Raw genomic sequence first — 27,182 nt, forward strand, 5'->3', positions numbered from 1 at the left:
ATAGCCTTAGTTACACCGCGAGTTCATTCTTAGGCGGCCATTGAGAGAGATCGTTCTCAATACTAACTTATTCATATTTGTTTCAGATTCCACCTCCGGAACCACCAAAATCTCGTTCACCAAGCATTCCTCGAATGCTGCAAGACTCAATCATCGACGAAGACGGTTCAGAGTACAACTGGAGCAGCTCCAGAATGGAGCAACGTGAAGAAATGCACACAACGAAACACACCAACGAATATTCTAGAAAGACTTCCCACGATGTCCTGTCTAGAGAATCAGCACTTAACGAGAGATACTTTGAACAAACTTCTGATAAAGTCCGAAGCAGATCTTTGGATAATTTGTTAGGTGACAATCCTGTACCACAACCGAATAAGTTAGCTGACTTAGGCCTGTCACAATCCCGGTTGAACGACCGTTATCATTCCGTGGAGAGATTACATGGGGCGCCTAGTGTGGCGAGTAGTAAGGGAGCTATGGAGATGGAGTATGGTACTGGATCTCGAGTGCTGCCTTCCAGGTACATAAAGTCACAGTATGCTGGTAAACGCGCGCCTGCGGGTTCGCAGTCTAGTCGCGCTTACATCGAGAAGAGCTCGGAGTTTGGAGGTGTCAGGTAAGAACAAAAAAGCTTCAGTCTACCTAAATTTTTAGTCTTACCATAATTGCTTTTAAACTTGATTTATATATAAATAAATGTTCTCTCTTTGCCATAGGTCATCAGCAATGTCAGACACATCTGAAGCTCCAAGTCTCGCGTCGCACGTGCGTCGAGTCCGCGTTCCGAGCCAGGCTTCCGACGTCGACCAGTTCTTAGACGATCTATTCTCTCCCGTACTAGACCCTAACATAGACGAACTGTCTGATGCCCGTTCTTTAGCCGCCAGCATCAAGGGAGGCAAGGGCTACAGCGATTTCATTGACAGCGTCCTCAACTGCGAATACAACGAACAAATTGACGTACTAAACAATGTAAATGAGATGGCAAGTCTTATCAAAGGCGGGGGGAAAGAGGACAAAGAAAAGGGAAGAACGAGTCGCAAGGAGTCCAGTGTGGACTCTGTCGATGATTACATAACGAATCTATTTGACCCAATTTTCATGAATGACAGTTTAAAGCGTCTGACTGATGGGGAAGGGCTGTCCGGTGCCATAAAAGGCGGTGGCGCGACGCCTAGGGCTGCTTCGGCTAATACATCTTTGAGTTTTGGTGCTTTGCCGTTACCGCCAACAATGCCTGCAACGCCAGAAGCTTTGGCAGCGGCATTAGGACTACATCTACCTCCACCGGGTACAGTTGATATAAACGCGTATCACCAGAATTTACAACGAGCATTCTTACAGAGTGCTATGGCACAGAATCTTCAAATTCAGCAGCAACTGCTAGCTCAAAATCAGGCTTTGCAAACATTGTTAGCTGGTCAGGTCGTTGAACCGTCAGAATCGGAGCCGACATCACCAGTACGTTCTTCGTCAGTAGTTCATGCTCAAGTCCACGCTCAAGTTCACTCGCCACCGAGGAGTTCTGTTAAAATGAGGCGTGAGTCTAACGAAAGTATGTCAGCGGGAGCTCCCCCACCGCCCCCTCCACCCATGCCTCCGCCACTACACTCCACTGACCCTTCAGTAATAACAGGGTTCATTGACCCTTATGGCCGTGCTAAAACAGTACGTATTGGCAAGTGGAGATGGCCCCCGCCAAAAGATGCTGTAGGCGCCGACCCTACTCAGGACTTTACCAAATTTAAGTTACGACAAATCCAAAGAAGACACACACCGCAGGCTCAATCGAATGGCCTCGAACATGAACCACCACGTGGACGATCGAAATCAGAAACATCACCCGGAATTGAATGGGAAGAATTCGAAGTTGACGGTCCTGTAGTATCACCGAGCAGGGAACCGCCAAACCAGCGTACAGCGAGACGAAGCTTTGAAATCGGGGCTCAACGTCCGTCACCCGGTAGTGTTGGAAAGTTGAAACTAAGTTCTGAGATGAGACAGAGATTAGAGAGAGTGACTGCTAATCATTCAGTGCGCAGCTCATCGTCTGCAGCAGAAACACCACGAACCATAAACAAGTTAGAGGATACCAGGAAGCTAATGTTGGAGCGTCAGTTAGGAGGAGGAGGTGGTACTAGGTGGGACGCTCCGCCGCCGCCACTGCCTCCTGCACCACCAGGACCTGCGCCTCCACCACCAAAGTCACCGCCAACTCCACCCGATGGTCCAGCGCCACCTCCACCCGCTCCGATCTCCAATCATCATGACCAATCATCCACTTTTGCTCAGTTACGCCGTGATAGAGACACTTTCGGCGTTCACCAAAACAGAGAAGCAGACGATCGTCACGCTTTCTTAGCTAACTGGAACTCAAGACGTAGAGAAGACTCGGAACCTCCACGTGATGACCTTGCAACTCGCTTCCTCACATCCGACCGTCGCGAACGACGTGCCGTAAATGAGTGGGGCGATGAATCCGAAATTCACGACCGAACATACAGCGAAGACCGAATGCAGCAAGGACGGGATGAATGGGATTCGGAATCAGGACACGACACCACCGGCCGCCGCGATAGAGACAACTACTCGGGACGTGAGGCGTCGGAAATTTACGAAGTTCACACGACAAGAACCGAGCGTAGAAAGGAGGAGAATGGGATCGAGGACACGTTCGAACGCAAACGTTCACCTTTCTATGACGATTTCGAAAGATTTGACGGTAGAAAGAACTCGCGGGATATGTTAGTTGGCCGAGCGAGAGACAGTCCGCGATCAGACAATATCTTGTTCCCGCAAGAGCCTAACGACGCGGGGAAAAGAACGACTGAGAGAGCAACATTCAAAACTCATATGATGCAGAAAGAGAAGGATAGACAGAAGGAGGCGGAGAGACGTCACTCTGTTTCAACTCACGTTACAGACAGGACAGAACATATAGAACGTAAGTAGGCATACAAATCTTCCGTTATGTAGGACATTTTTTTTATGTGCAGTATAATTATTAAATTCATGATTTTATTTACAGGCGATGTGCCAGCACCGGCAGCGTTGCTACCATCAGACCGTTCATTCCTCACATACAGCAGAGTTCCATGGAAACTACGCGTACGCAAGGAAGTGTTCACACCTTTAGAAACTTACAACGATCCAGCCATATTAGACCTGCTTTATGCTCAAGTAAGTTAACATTTTTATTACATATTTTTTTTTATTATCTATGGTAACCCGGAGACTATTAACAATCACACATAAGCAATACGCGGTAGATAATTTATCCTGTACAAGATGGAACTAACATCGCAAAGTACTGTAAACTTAACACACTTTACATTATAAATACGTTTGAACATTAACTAACCTTATTTTCCTTCGTAGATCGTCCACGACATAAACTCCTCAACTCCGTCCCTTCGCATCAGTACGAGTGAGCGTCGCGCCGGCCAGGCCTGGCTTCGTTCACAAGGCAACACTCCACCACGAGCTCACACCAAACGTCAAGCCGTCGAAATGGCACGATCATGGCCCTTCTACTTCGCTAGATTATTCGCAGCACGAGTCCCGCCGGGAGAAAATGCTATACTTGCTGTTTCACATAATGCTGTTACTATAGGAGTTAAAGGTAAACGTTTTGTGAGAACATTGTGTTATGTAGCAATGATAATATGTTCTGGTTTTCATAGTAAGTTGCATAAAACTTGTCGATAGCAGATCAACTAGGTCAAGGAGTTTTATATCTAGTATTTTTGTAAATGTTATACAATCACATAAAGATCATCTTCAAGAGAAATGCAGTTTATTGATAGCAATGTCTTTACCGTACAAGTCGTATTTTCCCTGTTAAATATGACGTAATTGTAATATGACATTTTTATATTTGAATAATGCACCGCCTTTAAGCTATAAAACTTTTCATTTTTATAAAATTTTATAAAAAAATCTAAACAATTTTAAACTATCGTAAAACATAGACTGTAAACCTTTTTGTGTCTACGGTACCTTTGATTTTGCTGTCGAAAAGCGTCTTACTAACTATTGTTCTATTGCCCAGGTCCAGCAGGCCTGACAATCCGTCGGACTCTATCCCTCAGTGGTCTCCGGGCTTCATCATCAGCTCCTCACTCACTGCAGCTGTCAAGCGCCCGTGATCCTCCGGTCACGTTGCATGTCCCGCTCGCTCATCATGCGCACTCGCTCATTGCCGAATACGCGCTACAGTATTCACAGGTATGTTGATAGACATAGACATGATAATAATGCAGAAATAAACCTATGAGAGAAAAGAGTATACTATAGGTATAGACTATGGTGTTAAAGACTTCATTAGGCTGTGAACTGTTGCTCGCGTAGTACAATTTCCCGCTACGGTGCAGTAAATTTATACTCGATTTTTCTAGGTGATACCAAAAACCATTATTAGTTTTTTTTTATAAGTTAAAAATGGGATGTTTATCTATACTAATATTATAAAGCTGAAGAGTTTGTTTGTTTGATTGTTTGTTTGTTTGTTTGTTTGAACGCGCTAATCTCGGTAACTACTGGTCCGATTTGAAAAATTATTTCAGTGTTAGATAGCCCATTTATCGCTATAGGCTATATATCATCAAGCTACTACCAATATGAGCAGAGTAACAGTGAAAAATGTTACAAAAACGGGGAAAATTATGATTCTCTTATGTGACGCAAGCGAAGTTGCGCGGGTCAGCTAGTTTAGGATATTTGTACGTTTTAAGTCTCAAAATAGTACGGTATGATTTCTTCTTTAAGTGGTAGAATAGTAAAACATATAAGCGGAACTAAACTACATTATAAATTGACATTTCGACGCATCAATGATCGATTTTAACAGTCAACTTGATGACCTCATCACTAATACATGCAAAAATACCAGACATGACGTAATAAACCACCGAAAACTAACTCTAGTCGTAAAATTATTTATGAGTTTTCGTAAATTAACACGACTTTCATCAATTAATCATCGTTTTAAAAATAAATATTTATTACCAATAGCAGACGTTAGTTTTACTATTAGTTCTGGTGTCAATAAACTTTAATATTAATTGAAAATTCCAATTCACAATAGATAATACCAAATAAAAATACAATATGTATCGCTTATTTAATAAAACAGGTTTTATTTAAATCTTTATATGCATTTAGAGTATTACCATTTAAATTACATTAGTATTTAAATAGCTCGTAATGACTTGCATCGTGCATATAATTATTTAAGTTAAATAAAATATGTTTGTAATCAACAATATGTAAATAATGAAACAGTAAAGTAAAGCTGTTATATAATATTTTATAACATGACTATACATAATTTATACTTCCATACTAATATTATAAAATCGTAGAGTTTGTTTGTTTGGTTGAACGCGCTAATCTCAGGAACTGCTGGTGCGAATTGTAAAATTATTTTAGTGTTGGATAGCCTAGTTATCGAGGAAGGCTATATATAGGCTATATAACATCACGCCACGACCAAAAGGAGCAGGGTACCAGAAAAAATGTTACAAAAAGGGAGAAAATTATGACCCATTCTCTTATGTGACGCAAGTTGGTCTAGTCGTATATCGCTGATTGTTGGGAACTCCTCGCATGATCAATTATTGTATCAACCACATTGCAAATCTTTTGTCGATTGAAAAGAGTGGCCGTGAGTTTCTCTACCTAAGTACCTACTACCTCTACCCCCTTTCCGAGCTAGTGGTAGATTCAGTAATTGTAACGACTATCATAAGTGTCAATATGTGACCAAGCAACGTTGCGCGGGTCAGCTAGTATATTATAACAATCTTATATAGTAATACAAGGCGATCACTTCCGAATTGCTCAACGTCGATGTTGCATAATTGAAATATGCGAGGAGACTGCAACCGGTAGGAATTTCCTGATGACATATACCGCATTCGCAAGTGTTCTAACGGTAAAGATCATGCTACTCATAGATAAAATATTCAGATGGATATCTCTTTAGAATAGGAAAGATTTTATTACTTGTATATTTATATTGATAAAAAAATATTCAGAAAGAAAAATAGTTAATAATTCATGGCCGATATTCGGCTACGGCAGCCAGTTTTATAGAAACCAGACCAACTGTGCTGGACTTTGTTTAGTGTGTCCAAGTGTGTACGCAATACACAGGTTTCTATTCCCTTATTCTCGTAGCCCGGTGGAACGGCTAAATCGACACGACCAGTGAGAGGTCAGGCGCAGGACCGACGGTTCTGCGTTCTCTCCGAAGCACGGAAATTAATTAATGAAAAATAGAAGTTAATTATCGATAAGTGTACGATACTATTTGTATTGTCGGCCGTTCTTGAAATAGACAAACACGTTTCGTTAGTAATAAAATGTTAAAATTAAAAACACATACACGTTAAACAATCTAATTACTTATTTAAAAAAATACAACTAAGCACAACAATTTAAGGCGTAATATATTTATGTATGTATGTAAATTACCTAAATAAACAAGTTTGCAACAAACAATACCTACATTATATTTCAAAGAATTAAATTTCAACACGTAAAATGGAATCTGCTGACCAAACGCAAACAAAACTTGCAATAAAGCAATAACCACGAATTCACGACCAAAATTAATATGAATTGAGAACTGCACTCGTGTTCATATCTCGTAACATCACATAACTTATACAAACATATCATTAATATCTGGTGATAAAATGGAAACAACAACATAAAATTAACGACTAAATATTATTTGTACTTACGCAACTTAATGGAACCTGCTGTAAAGTAACTTGCTGCTGGAAACAACATCTGTAAATTTTATTTTCTTTACTTTACTATCTCCGGTTGCAGAAATATAAAACATCACAATAAACAAATAACTTTGATGGTTAGTACGAGTTTCTACGTTTAGAAAATATCAAAATTAAAACAATTAAGAAATCTAATCTGACGGACATTTTTTTTTTATCTTGGCGCCAAAAAAAAATAGAGATAAAAAAAAACTTTTAATTTGCATTCAGCCAGCATTTCAAAACATACCGGTTTTTTATTATTCTTCAATGTGTTTTATGTGCATTATATTCTCCAACTGCTTAACTGTTGGTAAATAGTGCGTGTAAACGACTTTTATTATTCAAATAAATACGCTTTTAACTATCTTGATGACTTATCTTGAAAATCATAACTTTTCCCACATTAACCTCAACCTTAATCTAAAGTTATGTAGATAGCCCTAATATTATGGCATACATTAGCAATTCAATGAGCTTTCTTAATAAGTTACTAATAATTACCGTTAATAAAAATAATATTAGCAGTTTTTCTTCCACACACGTAATTATTTTACTGTTAAATTACATTAAAATTGCACATTAACGTTTTTAGACTCTAAACGTGCAATTATATGCATGCAAAGGATTTATAGTTTTTTAATTAACCCTAAATACCTAGATTTATGTGAATTCTTATATTTATTTCATTATTTTTCACGCATGATAGGTTAATTGAGTAATATCAAAGTAAGTGATATACGTAACTCTTATTCAATCTTGGTAAACTGATTATGAGTGCATCCATAATCATTGCAGCCGTTTTCTTTACGTTCTTAATATTCAATACTTGCGAGCTCCCCATTGACTGTAATCTTCAATTCATTCATAACACGTTATTATTATTCATAATTCAGATTTCTATAATTTCTAATTTAACATCCAATACCTTTGATTATTTGAAATAATCAATTGAATTATATCATTTTATTGCAGTCTGTTATGAATTTTATAAAGCTGCATTTTAATAAACTCGTAAAATATTACCGTATTATTTAATAATCCAAAATACATTAACATGTTTAACATTGTATATATTTTAGTGCAAATGCATTCAAAATGATTTCTACTTTACTTTTTTTACAACTGGTAACTAAAATTTAATTCCTTTAAAATATATTAAAAAAAAATAGAAATACAAAAAAATAAAAATAAAATAAATGCATTCTTAAAAAAATATAGATATAATGGCAAAGGTAAGAAACCATACAGCCTAATTAGTATCCCCGTAGTATGTGTTTGCGTTCAAGTAAGCAACACCGGCTCCCGTTAAATGGGTCCGTTACGCTGACCGCGTAGATGTTGCCCGCAGGTTCCGCTACATACGCCTGTCTTGATAAATGACGGTGGATGTACCGCCTACACTGCAGCCTCATGGAATGTAAGGCTGGACACTCACTACGTTATAGTACGAAGTTTGTAAGACTACCGCGAAGCTATGTTGAGTGAAAATTATGTGATAGGAAGAAGGTTGCACTTTGATCCTTGTTTATGGTTATAAGAAGTTTAATAACTACATTTTAATGTTAAAGTTTCTTAAGCGGATATTGTAAATACTTATATTGAAGTAACAATATAGGTATATTTGCATATTTCGTAAATCACTTGCAATAGAAGTCCTTGGTAAGATCGTGACTTGATAATTTATGTAGAAGCATTTTCCAAGAAAATATTATTATACTGATCCTTATGCTACTTAGCATGATCAACAACATGTATTTAGTATCTACTAAACATAATACGCACTAACGAAAACATAAAAATATAATTAAAACAATTTATATGATTTAATTTTATTCAATAATACATCAAGTACCTTGCGAAGGTATTTAAGGTATAAATCCGCCATTTTGAATTATTATAATGCTATTATGTTTATGTCAAACTATTTTCGGGTGTGAAATATTCAAAAGAATGCCTCCATTGTTTCAGTTTTGTCACATAAAGAGAGACTAATCAACATTGTTCAAATTCTATCTATTTATATTCCTCATTCTTCTTTAATTCACCATTAAATGAGTTTTATACAAAACCAAATGTGTATGACAAATGTATTTTTCGATTAAGTATTCAAATGATGTTTTTACGTTTTAATCATGTTTTCCCATTTGTTATTATTGAGCTCAGTAGGTTATAGTTCCTACAACCGTCTCTTAAAGAAGTCGCTACATAAGTTTGATTAATACATGCCCGTCCCTCGCAGCGGGCAGCATTTAGATTAAGTAAACATACCTTACATAGATCGATCAATTAATAACACATAGTTTTAATACTATCCATACATACACGTATTTTTCCCACGAAGATGGTTTTCAGGTCATAATACCAATAGTCGAATCTTTGATGAAGCAAGTATAAAAAACTTACAAACACAGACCTAATTAAACCCTTTTCGTTACAAAACAATTCACTACGGTGTCATCATGATTTTTATAACTTTCTCCAGTAACCATGACTTTATTACGGTATTACTGGCCCTACAAACTCAATTACAAACGGCCAGCATGAATTCATTTGAATTTCAACTGCCATAGATTAAAAAGAACCACAAATGCACAACCATAGATTATGCACAGCGCATACATCCGCAGTTTCCTTACTCATCGTGAAAGGCGGAGTGAGCGGCGCCTGCGCATCCAGCGTGCGTGAAAAGCGAATGTAAATTGGCAGATTTCCACCCGATGATCACTGCATTTGTTATGTCCATTACGTACATGTGCAAATGATAGTTTCATCATAGTCATCATCGTCAATCTTTTACATCAAGCTTTGTCACGAGAAATGCCAGCCCCTTCGGTTATGTGGGTCGTTATAGGTCATACCTATTAGATAATCTAGCTATCCTAAAACTCCAAATATGGTCTAATTGCACCCGTCCTTAACATTCCAAAAATCTATGATATCATATTATTCAACAGCAATTACTTATTGCTTAATTCTTTCTTAGAGATTTTACGAAATAATTGATTAACTAATCAGTTATTCAAAAACAAATCAATTATAACATATAGTTAAATCATATCCATTTTCATAGAGCTAAGATTACAAATAAACGGCTAACGATGTTGCTATTTACATTTTACGCATATACAACGAAATTTACGAAATTATATCGTCACGTTCTGATTTTTCTCACGTATCTATATTCATTCAAACAAACAAGGTCAATCAATGACACTGCTCGGTGTTGTCAATCATTTTATACAATAAATATGCAATACAACAATAGTGATAAAAAGCGTCCACCATAAGTCACCATCGACCTCAACCCGAGATGACAGCGACAGTACATGGGTGCGTGGCGCGCGCGCAGTCCGCTCGTAGCCGCGCACACGCGCGCACCATGCAGCGGCCGCGCCTCTCGCTCGCGATGCGCGACAACTGGCGCCACCTGCAGCGCCTCTACGGCCTGGACCTCGACTGTGACGACACCTCACCCCCGCGACGGGCGCCCTCCCTCGACTCCCTCATCAACTCCTCCGAAGGAGCCGCCTCCAGCGCCGATGCCTCCGCCCCCGAGGACTCCGACTCCGGCGCCGACACTCGCGCCGACCCAGACCCGCCGCGGAGGAAAACTCACTCCAACCCGGACAGAATAACAAAGAAATGCCCGCAAAGTTTCTCATCATCGTCCAGCGGCCACATGGAGACGATACATGAAGAGACTACGGAACCAAAAGTGTCTGTGAAGGAGATTCTCGCCCGGTTCGAGAATCTTACTGAAAAAACTGATACGCAGGTAATGACAGTGTTTGTGTGTAGTGTTCTGGATGTAAACGGGGTGAGCAGGTTTGAGAGTATCACTTATTATAACTGTTCGTGCTCCACTTGTGTCAAAACGCTGACTGTGAGCGTTTCCACCGATTTCCTTAATCAGCTGTTTGAAAACAAACATTTCACAACGTGCCGTTACAAAATTAGTTTAGTCAACGTTTGTCTCTGATATTGTACGTAATGGAGGTTTCAAAACGAGTGTACTGTCACAGATTGTGTTGAAAAGACGATTATGGATCCATTATTTATTTTTTTCGTCGGTGGCATCGTGCACTAACGCTTTCCAATCAGCAGCGATGATCTCGCTGAGTAATCGATCTATTCATGAGGTTCAATGCGATGCAACGTTACTTGTGTTGTTTTTTGCGAGTCTTTGTGTCGAACATCTCGTGACAATGTTGATATTTAATTAGGCATCGTAAGCGCTTTAAATAAGCAATTAGCGTTCACTTTTCATTTTTAATTGCAATTTATTGTATCTATTCTGTATAACATTAAAGAAAATACATACATTTGCTTGAACTATACCGTAAGGAAAATAAAACTATCATAAAAATGTAAATATTTCAACCTAGTATGTGATGTACAAGTATAAAATACATAATTGGCTCGTCATCATGTAATACAAACTTCCTGCACAATCTGTTTTTTGTAAGCATGTTGTAATGAGAGCAAAAAGTAACCGAAGCGATATTAAATAAAGGTACACCATACACAACGCGAGTTATACAATCTAATTCACGTCCTAATTCCTATCTATGTGTATTTCATAATAGATTTTCTATTTGCACTGATCGACAGCCGTTTTAATTTGTATAAAAGCTTAAATTGTTGCAAATCATTGGTGACCTTTCGAATAACTATTGGTATTCAAAGCATTGGCGTGAGTTGCGCAAGTAGGTTGGTAAATGTGAAATTATCTAACAATTATATTAAGCGATTAGTTTACGCGACAGGTATTAGAACTGTGGACATGACCCTTCACAAACATTCAAGGCAAGGCAGTATACTAGCGACTAGATAAATACTAGTTATTGTGAACTATGGATACATTTGGCACTCTACTGCCAACACCCAGTAGTTTTTGAACAACACCCACTAACTACGCAATAGGGCTTGCAAAGCCCTAGCATACATTAAAGAAAATTATATGTAAGAGCCACAAATGTTACATATTTCGGAGGTCGAACCAACCTATCTATCGCGTCATGTTGTCACGAACTGAACTACGCCTGTCTGTTTCTGTCAAGTCGTATTTCAATTAGAATAAATACTTTTGTAATAGGTACAGAGCAAAACAACTTGCTCTAACGTTCATGAAAGCAATACTTGTAGTCTAGACCATTCTAAAAGGTTTATTACACAAATATATTTTTAATTTAGTTTTTATATGAATTTGGGTGCGCCCTTGAGTTTCTAACATAAAATATAATGTAGAAGCTCATCCGGTCAGCGTTGAACGTGCAAAAACATTTTCTAATCTACGGATTCTATGGTGTATTGTTGGTTAGGTCCCGGTTCCGAATCACTGAGCCGAATCAACAACACAGGTTTAATTAAAAACATCGCTCGTAAACGATACTTTTTCGAACACTCACTTTACTTATGGCCAGTACGATTTCGAAATTTAAAACTCATTTTTATTAAAAAATAAAATTGTCTGTTGTAATCGTTTAACCAAACAAGTAATTTATTTAAGAATCCAGATAATATACTTAAGAATTAATCGTCTGATATAATTTTAACACTTCTTTTTTACTTCTTTTTTTGTATAATCTGTGTCGTGGTCGAGTAAACCCGGGTCATTAATTTTGGCCGCTTTGTCATAACGCGCGCATTCATAACAGAGGCATAAAACTACGTGGTGATATCAAATTAATTATCTTTTGACTTTCACAATGAAACCCTGATTTAACTTTATGCTTATCATCATTATGCCACAGAGCTTTTCTGCCGTGATAAGTGACGTTGGTACACCATCTGTAATAGACTAACTTGCTTATTTTTGTCAATTAAAATGTTAAATAGCCGTAACTTTTGTGCTAGCACTATATTAAAATTCATCAGGTTTACGTAGCGAAATGGTTTCCAAAAGAAACCACTTTTAGTACTTAAAAGCTAATGAAAAGAAAAGTAGTTGTACTGTGCGTGCGTGGCATAGTGACTTTAATATCACTGATTTTCAAGATTTTAGACCACTGAAAAAAGAGTGTATGGTATAATATTTCCAGTATAAGTGAATGTCCAAAACTTGCAACGCTTTTAACTCCTATTCAACGTCATTTGCGTTTACGTATTACTTAATAGAGTTTCAGTTGTAAATTATTACCAAAACTTTTCCCTCATATCCAAACATCCATATTGCTTAGGAGCTTATAATTGCTTAGTTACCGTACCGACATGCGTAATATGCACTCTACCATAAAGTATAATAACTTAAACCGTGAAATGTTGTCATAAACGCGTCCACAATACGTCATTGTCCATTCCTACCATATAGTAAACTAGCTTTTACCCACGACTTCGTCCGACACCTGAATTTTACCATAGAAATGCGTCATTTTCCCGGGGTAAAAATAAGCCTATGTCCTTTCTCGGATATCAAAATATCTCCATACCAAATTTCATGCAAATTGGTTCAGTAGTTTAGGCGTGATTGAGTAACAGACAGACAGACAGAGTTGCTTTCGCATTTATAATATTAGTATGGACTACTGCAAATACATTAATGGCTGTATTAAAAGTGAAACACGTCACAGTGCGCGCGCGCGGGGAAAGTTTATCATATGCACATACGATTGTCAATACAATTGTTACATGTTTTTATTTATACCGTGTGTTTTGATATAAGCTCTCTTTGTACGCCATGACAGCTGTTGACGCCATTGTTTCCTATTATATAATTGTTTATTTTTCTATAGATGTTTAATACAATTGTTGTGTTAATTGCATCATTGGATCTCGTAACGGATGATGTTGTTTCTTTTAAGTATATTATTATGTACTTTTTGTTTACCTAAGAAGTATTATTTATTGAATGAACTCACTTAACCTTAACAGAAACGGGGGCAAAGGCAAAAAAAAACGGGAGCGAATGAAAAATAGACTCTGATATCGTCCTCTAAAACTATATTTTAAGCTGTTGAATATCCATAATATACTTTCAATTTGTCTTACTAAACGTCATACTTATAGCTTCTGATTAGTTATACAATGTTTTGCCTATTTCACTCGCATAAAGCTTTAAAATTGTTTGAAAGTAACAAAACATTAAAATCTAATTAATCCGAGCTTACACGACGTTAATTAATAAGAGACTATACGTTTTAAACAACAGGTGTTATTATTGAGGAACTAAAGTTAAAACATCAATTGTATGTATCGTGTTAGCGAGGGCTGCGATCCTCCCTCAGGAATTGTGACCATATTATCCCTGCATATCCAAATTTTAGCAAACTACTGGTCAGAAATCCACACTAAAATCAAAATACATTATTATAAAACTTATCCAGACATGGCTAATCATAATACACAATACGAATAGCGAATTGTAGCGAGGTCTGTTGACAATCGGTTACAATCGTTAACAATCGGCTCGGCGTGCCAATCGGACCGTAGTGCCGTTTCCGACATGACACGGTTTTAGCGACGAATTAGCGATGCCGTGTGAATTATTCACATTTGTATACTGGATATGTGTATGATATGTCTTTGTTCAGTTTGTTGTGGTCAAAAGGTTAGATGTGGTGAAATTGTTGAATATGTTCGACAGTGGATACCCTATCTTCAAAAAGATGCAGCTGTGTATTAGTATCTACTCTTTTCCTTCGAAGATTCAATTCATAATGAAGCCTGACAACGTCTGTTTCTATATGGTAGAAACTAAAGGTTGCTACAGTTGGTCATCATTACTTAGTCTAAAAGTTTACAAAAATTAAGCTATTTTTTCTTCTTTATTAATAGATTGTGTATCTCAGTGAAGAGTTCTCTACTTCAGTGAAACTACTAGCTTTAGAAAAACCAATCTTATTGCTATTTAACTATTCTTATAATCGGTAAAAAGTACTAAATTATTTCGTTTTTGTAAAGAAACTGAAACTATAATTATAATTACCATTCCATTATCTAGTATTTCTCTCGAGGGATATTTTTCCTAAAACTCATTACATCTAAACTCATGGAAATTGTCCACCAACACACGCGATACGTGTTCTATTAAAATATTTGTATTATACTGACACGAATACCCGTCACACATACTGAGATATCGAGAATCGAAACTAAATCGATTCATCGTTATCGTTCCTAATCGATATAACGGCGCGATCTGCATTACTTGGCGACGTCTATAAACACTATATTTCTTTGTTTTTATCATTATTTTGTTTGATTACAAATCACTTTTTGTCTATCTTTATATAAGTACCTATATAATTCTTCTGTAAGTGTGTATGTCACTGAACTTCTTTTAAACGACTGAACCGATTTTGATGAAATTTTTTGTGTGTTCAAGGGGATCTAAGAATGGTTTAGATTATTAAAAAAAGTTTAAAATTTTCAAATTAAAGACCTGTGTGTAGACAGGACAACGTCTGTCGGGTCCGCTAGTAGTAATATATTTTTGTTAGTGGTGTAGAAGAAGCAATAAAAGTTTCAACGCTAATGAGCTTTGAATTAGACTTAATTTACTGGTAATGTCATAGCAAATTACGATTTCTATTTATTGAGTACACTGATGAACGTACTAATGTGTGTATCTGTGCGGTAAACCATGGTTAAACAAAAATTATAGTCTTCAAAGACAAAAGAACGCTCCTTGCTATGATGCAAACATCAGTTAAAAACTATCTATGTGACTAGCTAAAGTAGCAGACGATTTTAAACTATCACGCCTTGACACATAATGGTACCGTAAACCTTAGAATATTAATCGCATATGTATAAGCCCCGTTTAAAGGAGTATGATAGTGCCTTGGTTTCATAAAATCCTTTAAATTGTTAAACAGTACCCATCGCAACATCCTAAACTTTCGCATCATTATAAAATTCTACGAAACCCAATCCATTCGAATAATTTCCGAGATTACTTGAAATCAAACGAACAAATGATAATGGCATGGCTTCCTGAGTTCTTGGATTCAATCAGCTGTAGTGTATTGTAATCTTAGATGCGATCAGTGCAGGAAACTCCGTGATTATGTGCGCCATTCAATACGATCAGGCATCCGTTTACCATGGGTTTTTTCTAATGTTTAATACGTGTTTTTAAATGGACAATGCAGTAATTTGTTTGCAGGTTTTATTTATAGAAGATATTTTTAAATTGCCTTTGTTGTCCGAGTAGTTTTGTATGCGAGAGCTTATCATGGTTAGATTTCCAATTGAGTGAAGTGCTGTAGGATTTTGCGAGTAGGGAAGGCACATGAATGAAACAAAAAATAACAATTGAGCATGTTCCCCTTTACCGGTTTGCTTGTGTTTTGTGGATGGACACGTGATAGTTTAGGTATTTTTCTTTGGGCACCAATTTCAGCCCTTATTTTGTGTTATTATGTAATTATGTTCACATCGTAATAAGATCAGCATTTTAACCAGGAAACTAAATACGTCCTTTATAAACGAGTGTTTCGATTTGATGTTATTCTGGCTCCTAAATTAAGAAGTTTTAGGCTTATCCTAATTATCCAAACTGAAACTCAACAGTTAACAAAGACAACTAAACTACCTCTTGTATACAACATCGCATAATAAAACCAGCCATAGTCATTAATAGTTCAAACGGAAATATTCCACGTACACACAAAAGACAAGAAAAGTTCTCATGATTAAACAACAATAAACAAAGAAACAAAACTTAACCCCACGAAATATAGAAGCACATCGGTTCACTAAAGATGCGTTCTTTATCGACAACACTTCAAGACTTAATATACACTTTAATGTGTCTTAGGTATAAGGTTAAAATTCCTATAGCAAAATTGTCCACCTGCTATAAGAACGCATCTTTTTGACACCACTTCAGGTCTTAATACACACGTTAATATCTTAACTATAAGGTTGGAATTCCTATAGCAATATATTCCACCTGTTTTAGTAATAAGTAGGGGTAGTAACCACTAGTCCATACTTCCTGTCCGTTAACCACAGTTGGTTTCGGTGACAGGTTGACAGCAACCGTCAGAAATTGTATACTTAAGTCACGCTCATCACCATTCATGATTGTAGAAAAGATATCATTATGTCATGTGTTATGTGGTCAAGTTGTTGTAGAAAGGGTTAGATTTAAAGTTGGTTATTACTTTATTACGTTGAGAAGGCTAGATTATACGTTTTCTAAAATAAAAAGGTTAAATAAGATCAAGTGTGGATATCAGTCTTGGAAAATTTTATGACCTAATAACGCTGCTTTTTTTCTGCTTTTGCCGACTAGACTAGATACTACAAATTAGCAAAGACTCGAGATTATTTATGAAAAAAACATTCGCATATGGATGAATCTTGATTTCAGTATAATCATGGATTCCACATACTTAAATGAAAATCATACTTATAAAGGCATGAAAAATATATAGTACGTACCTACTGCAGCTAAATTAGATTTCCAACCACTGCAGCACAACATTCATCTCATTACAACGGTCTACTTTACTTAAATAATTCAACAACAACCCACTTCATCATGAATGAACGTAACTCGATCGTAATCTAACATTGCAATTGAATCCGTATATTTCCTACACATAAGTTTGATAAACATCTTAATAACAAACACGTGGTTAACTAGTTCGTTATGGTCACTAATTATATAGAAAAGTATCACGTTTCACTTTGAAAAGGAAAGAAAATTCATTAAGTTCAAAATACTATATGCATACGTAGGCACGGGTACCTGTAATTGACAATATCAAGCCGACTAATTGCCTTCAGTTTTAAGAGAGCGTGACTATAAACTCTCTCGCTTTCCTCACGTAAGTATCATAAAACATATTTCGTACTAAACTAGCCTTTAGGGCGGATCATGTAACCAAAATTACGGTTTAAACGAGCTCTTTCATTGATAAACGTATACTTTTATTTATTTTTCCGATTGTTAACTTTGTTATAAGGAAATGTTTTCCTTCCTTATTCTATTTGTGTATTGTTTTAGTTGCTAATTACGTACGGAAGAAAGCACAGAAACAATTAAAGTACATAAGTAACTGTACTAATTATAATAGAAGACACTGAAAATAAACTCTAGTCACAGCGATAAAGATCACAAAGCGTTTTACATTTGTTAAACATTTTGCTAACTGTACAGCAATTGTAATTTTTAGTAAAACGTTTGAAAATTTTCCAAAATTTTATCTATTACTACCGTACAGGTTAGGTTCATGTACGATAAATGTGGAGATAATTTCAAAATTTTAAATATGTATTATTATGTAAACAGGTTTTATAAAATTACAACCTTTGTGAATGACACTACATCTAAAATGATACCCTAGACTGTTAACAATGTGCTCTAAATTCTAGAACATTCCACCAAGGTTATTCAGAGTACACAGTTATACACTATATTAAAAACCGTGAATACAAAACATCTATACTAACACTATAAAACTACTGTCAGTTGGTCTGTTGCGCTTAAACGCTTAACCAATTTTTATAATAAATATATAGAGACCGCGGCGAGGGCCGAAACGTTAGACATTTTAAAGTAAAATGCGTGTTCGCGTTAATTCTCTTATCCTATTACATATTAAAAATGCAACGCGAAAGTTTAAAAGTTATGATTACAGAGATGGTAGAAAACTTACTGATAACTAAGGAAGGCTGTATTCAAGTGTTGCCTAACGCATCTTGTAAATGGATTTCCTAACAAAATAGTTTAAAAGCCAGTATCTTAGCTGATTCAGGCGGTTAAACTTAGTACGTGATTCGCGAGCAGAGCAGCGCCGATCAACTAGTTAGTATATAATTAAGGTAAACGATAGGAAGTCGTAAATTACAACAAATTGCAGTGAAACGTCACAGATTGTTGTCCATCATGCGACTGTAGCCTGTTCATCATTGTAAAGTTCAAGGTTCCTGTGTATAATGAACATTAGATTCATGTTAATAACGGTTAAAATCTTATATGCTAAAGTTGGAGTTTATGTAAATAAATGAATGTAGAGCAGATTAAATGTTAAGATACCTAATGTGTTTAGAAGTGTCTAATAGCTGTCAACGAAGTATTCCTAAGACGCAGACCTGACGAAAAGAATATAGTCAAACATACTTCAACGGCTATCAGACAACATAACAGAAGTCGGAACAAGGCATAAAAATATTATGACTTAATCAATTCTCGCGAAGCAGACCATTCAGACGCGAATCAAAGCCTTGTACTACTGATTCTGTTTTCTTGATATTTACAAGATAGATTTTAATATACATATATTGTTAGGTAATTAACTACAATAATTGAGTATCGAGGATAAGTATCTATGTTGCACTTGACCAAAGTGAGTTCATATTAATGCTACTTATTTGCATATGCACCTGGTTTATGGCATCAAAGACCGCTAGGATGAACGGTCTACTTAACGGTGGTACGATAATCACAGCTTACTTACTAAGCAGATTACTAATCAGATAATTACATTCATAAAATAAGCCTCTCGTTTACGTGCTTTAATATTTTATACTTGAAGTTCAAAATATATTTTATTGTAATAAATATATCACTGTTTGTGATGCCTCATTCAAATAAAAATATTGCAGACGGGAAAATCTGAAAGCAATAAGGCTGATAACAAAATTAATTTGTCTTATTTCTTGACTAACCCCCGGTTTCTGAGGTACATTGAGAGGTAGTTTAGCTATTCAATAGTGTTTAAATTCATATAAAAAAAGAAACGCTATAGAATAGATAAACTACCGCTAAATGTACTCAGAAGCCGGGAATTAGTCGTTTTGTACATAATTTATGCTGAGTATTTTGTTTCTCTCGGGTTTATGGTGATTAGTCTGACCCCGTAGGTCATAGCATAACCTATTTCTCTCATAAATACAGCAACAATATCTCCTCAAATCCACGATACGTGTAAACAGAAATCTCTTTACTTACATTACTATAGTTCACAAAAAATCCATTATTATTATTGAAATTTACATGTTAGGTCAGGGAAAAAGTCTTTTCGCATTATAGTATGTATGAACTTGTAATAAAATCTTTTCTCTACACAATAAAGCTCGATATTTGGGTACCTCACGAGCTCACTGAAAGAAACCTAATGTACCGTGTACTCATTTGTGATTCTTGAAACCAAAGAGATTTTCATACAAGTTCATACATACTATAATGCGAAAAGACTTTTCCCCGACCTTATATTTATGTTAAATTAAAGAATAATGAAGTAAGAAACAGTGAGCCGCGACCTTTCCCGTAAGACCCGCGTTATTCAACCGGCTCGCCTTGACTCTACTCCTCAACAACAGTTCGTAACGGAGCTAAGTTACACTAATGCTTAGAAATTACAGATGCGTTTAATAGTTAAAGCAATAAATAACTGCAATTATATATCTCTATGCAGTTTTCTGTTAGAATAACGTAAATTCTCGTACGGAATTAAATACAGAATGATATGACTAGTATTCAATTACGGCTCTTGATTATTAGGGTTTATTTGTGTGAGACAATGTTTTAGCACCGCACATATTCTGATGGCTTCGTTACCGGAGCCCATAAGCGGCACGTAAAAACGTAGAAATGACCGGGTCTTCCAAACAGCTAAGAAAAAGCCTTAGTAGTATCAATAGGAATAATGAATTCAGACATGCTTCTAAAGAATATTCTATGAACGTAGCCTTTTTACCAATCCCGTATCACTTTGATCGCCCTGGATACCCTTTTAACAGACCTGACGAACCCGGTTTAGAATTTTTGGCCAATTAGAAGAAACTTCTGGCCACTCTTTTCAATCGCCAAACGTCTTTTTGTTATTTTTCTACTAGTTACTAACAAATTACGTAAGTAGCTACCACCAATATAAGCAGTAGCATCAACAATTAACTTCCAATTAGCTCATATTAACTTACAGATTTACCATCCATATAAAATGTGTTGTTATTCTAAACACCATACATTCTTCACACACCATAGAACTCGTAAGTTAATTGCACAAACGTATAATACCTGCACGTAGTTTACCAACACGTTACTCCATCTTCTGGGAAACACCAGCGTATGGAAACGTGACATCGATACTGTGTCATTAGTACCATCGACTAAATTGCTACATATTCAGCGGCAATCACCTCTGTGTCGAATGCATTGCGTGATTTGTTGATGAAGAGTCCATCTTTCGTTGAAACAAATCGGCAATGAGTTACGTGCATAATTAAGGTATCATTTGTTAGATGTTGTTTAATCTAATTAGCCATTCAAATAAACGATGAACCTATTGATTTCCTGTTTCATTTGCTTTTTAAATTAAAGTAAAGTATCTGAATAATTGCAATCTTGAAGTTGTTATCTCTCGAACCGCTTTTAGAAAACAAAACTTCACATGCCCCGGGAACTGGGAAGTTACAAGTTATTGCTTATTACTAACTATGTAGGAAATACCACGACACACGTGTTCTGCGTTATTAACAATCTTACCAGATTTATACATGTAAAACAAAATAAGCATCAAGCTTCGCTAAACGCAAAACTCGAACTTGAAAAACATCGTTTAGTAGTAAATCTATCGTAATTACTTTGATGCAGAGTCTTTCTACGTAGTCTTTCAATATTATGTTGATCATAGTCGTGTCTTACAGTAGTTCGTCTCATTGTTATTTCACGCTTTGTGTGTGATTGCAGATAGCTGTATGACTCACACTTTCACTGATGAAAGTTACTATTTCGGACGATTTGAAACAATCTATTCTTGTACTAACCATATGCAAGAATTGTATTATTAAAAGTATGCAGTAGAAAATACGAGATCGCAGGTCAATTATGGTCTGACAACTTACTACAGGGACGTGGCATTTACGATGTATCTAGATTTTAATGAATACCACTGTGTATTTTCAAGGTAAAGTAAGCCTGAGCGTCACTGATATTCTAAGTTGTGAATTTTCTATACCTCTGCAAACCTCTCAAGGCTCTCTACGAAGTTGACAGATTATAATTAATTATTGTAAACTCATAGTTTTTATAATAAGTAATTTATCACCACGCTTTTCAACTTTTCGTAGTGAAGATCTATTCAGAAAGAAAATAATAGCTTACTTTTTATTAATATTCGTACAAGGCACTATATTAAAAAAATTGTTAACTAGCTTATTATTTATTGCAACAGCAAAAAGTTGTCAAGACTATATCCTTACTTTAATTCGGATTACCGAAGACAACCTGCTACTAAGACATATAATAAAAAGAAAATATTTTTTAAAGCCCCTAGCAACAGGCAATAGACCGCATCCACGTAGACTGAATGTCATCTCATTTCCAATTATCCACGCTTAATCTGTTGTTACAAAAAAACTGCAAATCGTCTTCTCATTGCTGCCATCACCCAAGCAATTAATGAAGGTTTTTTACCAATAATGCACAAGCAATAAATAGTGAAACGGATTTCTGAAGTTACGAAAACTTTAATTGTATATTTGTTAAGACGGCAATTTGTTATTGGATGTAACATCGTTTTCTATTGCTTAACCTTATCATACACAGTAACACTCAAAAAGAGCTGAAATATGACTGGTACTACAAGACGGGTTTTCGTTTGTTAGGTTATAAATAATTTCCCTTTTTATAGCCTGTTTGAGTGATTCCACTTCTGGGTAAACACTATAGGTCCTTTTTTTCAAATCTTTCGCTTTATACGCTATAAGTTTCACAAAGCATTCTAAAATGCGGCAATAAATACCAATAATTTTATATTTGAAACAAATTCGATACCGTAATTATACCATGCATTACACATGCTGTATAATTAAAATAGGTAACAATAAACAAAAAGTTCAACAAAATATATTAAATCGATTTTTATATCGCGTAGTTCCGAATTCTATTAAATCGGGATGGCTTGAGTCATTTTATCTATGGTTTGCAGGTAGGTGTTAGTTCATCATCCTTGACTTATTGTCATCAAGATATAAGCAGAAAACAATCGCTTTGGAATGTTATTGTTACAGTAACAAAGGGAGAGAGACTTATTAGACTTATTAGCTATCCTTACAAACAATAATCATAACAGCACATAATCAAATTAGTTCATTGCTGATATAACACTTTTAAAAACAAACAACCATTTTGTTTCTTCGATAATTTAAATGAACATGTAATATGATATCTAAACGAATTTACGTACGTGTCATTTTTTAAATAAGCGTATATTATGCTGTTATTTTTAATTTAACTTCTGTATCATAACATTAATTCCATTAATCAAGCAATTTCGCAATCAATTTTTACAACTAGAACAATCAGTTAACAATATGACGGGAGATGCTTAAACCTTCAAAAGTTCTTAACTCAAATCATGAATAAAAAAACATCTCGATCAATTGTAAAAAGAATTAAATTGTCTTGCGAAAATTCTCCAAAAATAGCACATTTCAACCGCGCAAATTGCTCTCCGTTATCAGAGGCTGCATTACTGATCGATGTGTATGCTTAATCACTGTATAGTACATTAATAAGCATGGAAAGTGGGCGCAGACACCTGGCCACAAGCCTCACACCACCTCTCTGGGAAAAGTGAAGGTGCCTAACATTGACAAACAGGTTGGGAACAGAAAAACTCGCGTGGTAGTTCCGCGTTAGAACATGATCGTGATCGTGAGTGAACTTTGCTGAGACTTGATTGTTGATCTTGCTAGAAATTTTGATTTCGATTCTTTAGAAGGTAGGCATTTGTGTACGTTTTTGTGTTGCATAAACCAATATGCCTTGTACATACAATACAAATAGAAATAGAACCTTCTATTAAATACCACAAAGTCACCAAGCTATGTTAACTATTGTCTTTAAAGTACGAATACGTTTGATTCTTAGACTTACCCTAATGAATACGTATTTACAGTTTCAGTTATTTTGTGTCGGTTAAGACATAAAATAAACCTAACTGCTGCGCCTGACCGACATTACCCAGCTCTACCTTAATTAAACTTTATAAAGAAGCTGATGCAAAGCAATGTTCGAGACATTAAAGGACCAATACTTATGATCTTTACACCTACATTTTTTGACAGAAACGAGATTAAAAGACGCACATATTCTGTTCATATTTTACGTGAATTGGCCTCTTGCAATACGTTCACATTATCCACAGAGATGTCACCTGTCATCTCTTTAGCAGCAAGTGTGTCACCAAAGTGATAATGTGATAACCAAGTGTTGTAGGCCGCGCTGCTCTCATTCACCACACGGTCATACTTGTTAACAGAACATGCAAATTAGAACCAATGTAACATACTACAAGTGTAAGGCTTCTTTAATAGTAAGGAAAGGTCAGTCTATCTTAAGGAACGTTTAAATATAATGTGGACTCTCTAGTTGCTATATATCTTAGTACCAGGAGACCTTTGAAGTAGATTCGGTGATTTTTCAATGATTTGTCGCTTTAGGCAGTAAAGCCTACATTTATATTTCACTGTGACTGTCGAAATACACATTTCTGAAACTCCTTTGGCATGTAATTATTCTATTCCACTGCTAGAATTGATACATCGATTTCCATTTCGTCACCTTAGTGCCAACTGCCAGGTAAACTGCTATAAACTGTAATTAATATCAATCTAACTACCACCAATAAACTAATTCAACATTTAATATCAATATTTATAGCAAACTATCGTATTTATAAACAGGCCATAATTTACACATCACTTTCCCCTGTCCTGAAGCCCAGTTGACGTCAAAACCATACAATAGAAATACCACACACCATTATATCCAGGGAAATGCATTCATTAATCGATCGAAGGGAAATCTTCCACTTTCACGACGGCTACTTCACCCATAATTACGTACATCGACGCTTATGTGTGTGTACAATCAATTTGCGCTCCATTGAACGGGTATTGGACGTGGACTTAATCGATGTTATCTAAAAAGTGGTTGTGTAGGTGCAATGAACGAGTGGAGCTAATTATTTAACTTGTCTTTGACAATCTTGTTCGGACTTAGAGTAAAAGTCATATAATACATTTTTCTTCTGTCTAGAAATACAATATGTTTTTGCAATACTAGTACCAATATTAGACACAAAGAGTATTAGTATCATCTTTTAAAGTTTTCCGTGTATCTTGGAAATGCCTTTTATCCAACTCGAGTATTATTCTTCTCCCTGTTGACACCTTACTAGTCTGCTTATTTACAAAATGCTTTGATTAATCTACAGTTAAGATATCTTCTTTTGTAAGTCATAAAAGTAACTGAACTAAAAAATATCGATTGTTTAATAGCTTTGAAACTTTTCCGTAAAGGAAATGAAGTTACACCAACAATGTTGCCTTTCGTGTTATTACTTAGTTAACGATAACGTTTGCAGTTATGTTGTATTGTTTACAATCGTAAAACAATGCTATTAAATAACTAGTAAATGCTGTTAAATAAGTATCTTTAAATAAACTTTACCTAAATACTTAGTCGTAAATATAATAATAGCTTCTGTCTACTGGCACTAAGCTTCTGTAATTGGTTGTAAATAAAATTTACGCAGAGCTAGGCTTTGTTTTCAAGGCAGATTATTCAGACATAGGATAGGCAGATACCGCACTAACTCGAGGTACAAAAAAATATTTGTCTTCTTAAATTTAGGAGCGCATATAATAATGTTTTAAAAACCTAACTCAATAACACAATTTGAACATAATCTATCACTACATATTATAAAACAGCCTTCCGCCGCGACTGTCTGTTTGCGATAAACTTATAATGAAGTTTTTACTGATAGATAGGTATTCCTCAAAAAAAATTTTGGAGTATAATTAAAGATTTACTCGAGAGAAACCAAGGGACCGCTAGTCGCTATACAGAATATTCTCGATCATTTTGCCCCAACGACGTAAAACTTACAATTTCAATCAATACAAACGGAACTCACGTATCTAATAGGTTGCAAAAACCTGCGCCCGCGCTTCCCGGAGAGCGAGCCGTAATTCTCGGAGCGGAGAGAGGTCGCTACTGACACATCCGCGCTATTGAACTGAATACGCGTCTGGCCACTCGTCTAGTTACTATCTTGATGTATTACTTTATACTCTCATTTGTATTAAAGAAAAACTATTGGTTTTTGTGGGCATTGATTTTTTGTAGAGGCCTGAGAGCTTGTGTAAATTGATTGTACAAAGATCATGTAAAATATTGTTGTCGAAATTTTTCACTGGTTTACTGTTGCTTAGGTCATATGATGCAATTTTTAAAAATATAATAATATAACTGCAATGATTTTTATTTAAAACTTAACCGCTGTAATAATATATTATGATGTAGAGTTCTATTTAAATGTTAGAGTTCCTCTTGCTGATACGACGGAAACTCATAAACGAATATATCCAGTAAAACGTTTAACAATTATTTTATTAAATCACACACGTTCCTAGTTCACGACTAGTTTATAAAAAATAATGCAAAATAATGAAGAATAGTAATTATTATTGCGCAACTCTTATATAATAATTGTAATAATACGTTTACAAGTACAAATTACAACTGTTAATACAACATTTATGACTTAATTGCTTCAGCTTTGTTTCTTCTTTTCTGTTTATTATTTTGTTAATTTTGTTCCTTTCACAACATCGAATACGTTTTTGATTTAATTACTATTTTATTAAAATTTAATATTAGAAAAATATATAGAGTCATTTCGATGACATAAAGAAAATATGCAACAATTAAATTTTTGCGTAAACCTTAAAACGTAGAATGTAGAGAAATGTAGAGTACGTCGTATGTTGAATGAGCTACCGCCATCTATGTTGAGAGCGCAACACCAACGACGCCTACGGTTTCACGCTACATTTGACAGATGTCGCTTTAATACAAACTGGTAATGGAAATCGGTTCGAATCCGGAAAAAGTTTAAGTTTTCGCGTAAACTAATAAATACAGATTTCTTTTCTAAATCATTATATTTCCATAAATAAATATTGATGTAGGCCCGATTTATGTAGGTTTTACGGTTGCCGATCGATGCGTTAACGAGTTACGTCAGTTCATGTTTTGTTTAATTCAAATGCGGGAAGTTAATTTATGGTTCACAATGTATCACACCACTGCTAAAGGATGCCATACACTAACTTGAATTGTTAGTTTTTTAATTAGTATGTATTCAGTTGACATCATTAACGCATGATGGTATGGTGGCCAAGTTAGTATTGCAACGGCAACTTAAATCATACGACTTTTACTGTTTCAATTAACCAGTTATTTATACCTGGCTAAGAGAATAACGCTGACTACGGAAAATCCACTCGATTTTCATTGGTACTTAGAACAATAATACGTTAATTGGGATTAAGAGCATTTTAGAGAGTCATTAAATTTTTGGTCATAGAACCGCGGTGTAGACAAAACTACGATCACAATAATAAATCTAAAGTTTTATTATAAAAATA

At 35.7% G+C, this 27,182-nt stretch overlaps 1 protein-coding gene across 1 annotated transcript in view; it reads left to right on the top strand.

The window, feature by feature from the left end:
- Positions 1–27,182, top strand: part of Myo10A (unconventional myosin 10A) — a 96,354-nt gene that overhangs the window by 47,611 nt on the left and 21,561 nt on the right. Inside the window, exons 18-22 of the mRNA XM_076117743.1 lie at positions 87–619; positions 720–2,947; positions 3,032–3,183; positions 3,382–3,625; positions 4,055–4,230. Coding sequence (XP_075973858.1) covers positions 87–619; positions 720–2,947; positions 3,032–3,183; positions 3,382–3,625; positions 4,055–4,230 — 3,333 coding nt within the window. The remainder of the gene's footprint in view (positions 1–86; positions 620–719; positions 2,948–3,031; positions 3,184–3,381; positions 3,626–4,054; positions 4,231–27,182) is intronic.

The sequence above is a fragment of the Anticarsia gemmatalis genome, chromosome 8 (assembly GCF_050436995.1).
Source record: "Anticarsia gemmatalis isolate Benzon Research Colony breed Stoneville strain chromosome 8, ilAntGemm2 primary, whole genome shotgun sequence".
NCBI lineage: Eukaryota > Metazoa > Arthropoda > Insecta > Lepidoptera > Erebidae > Anticarsia > Anticarsia gemmatalis.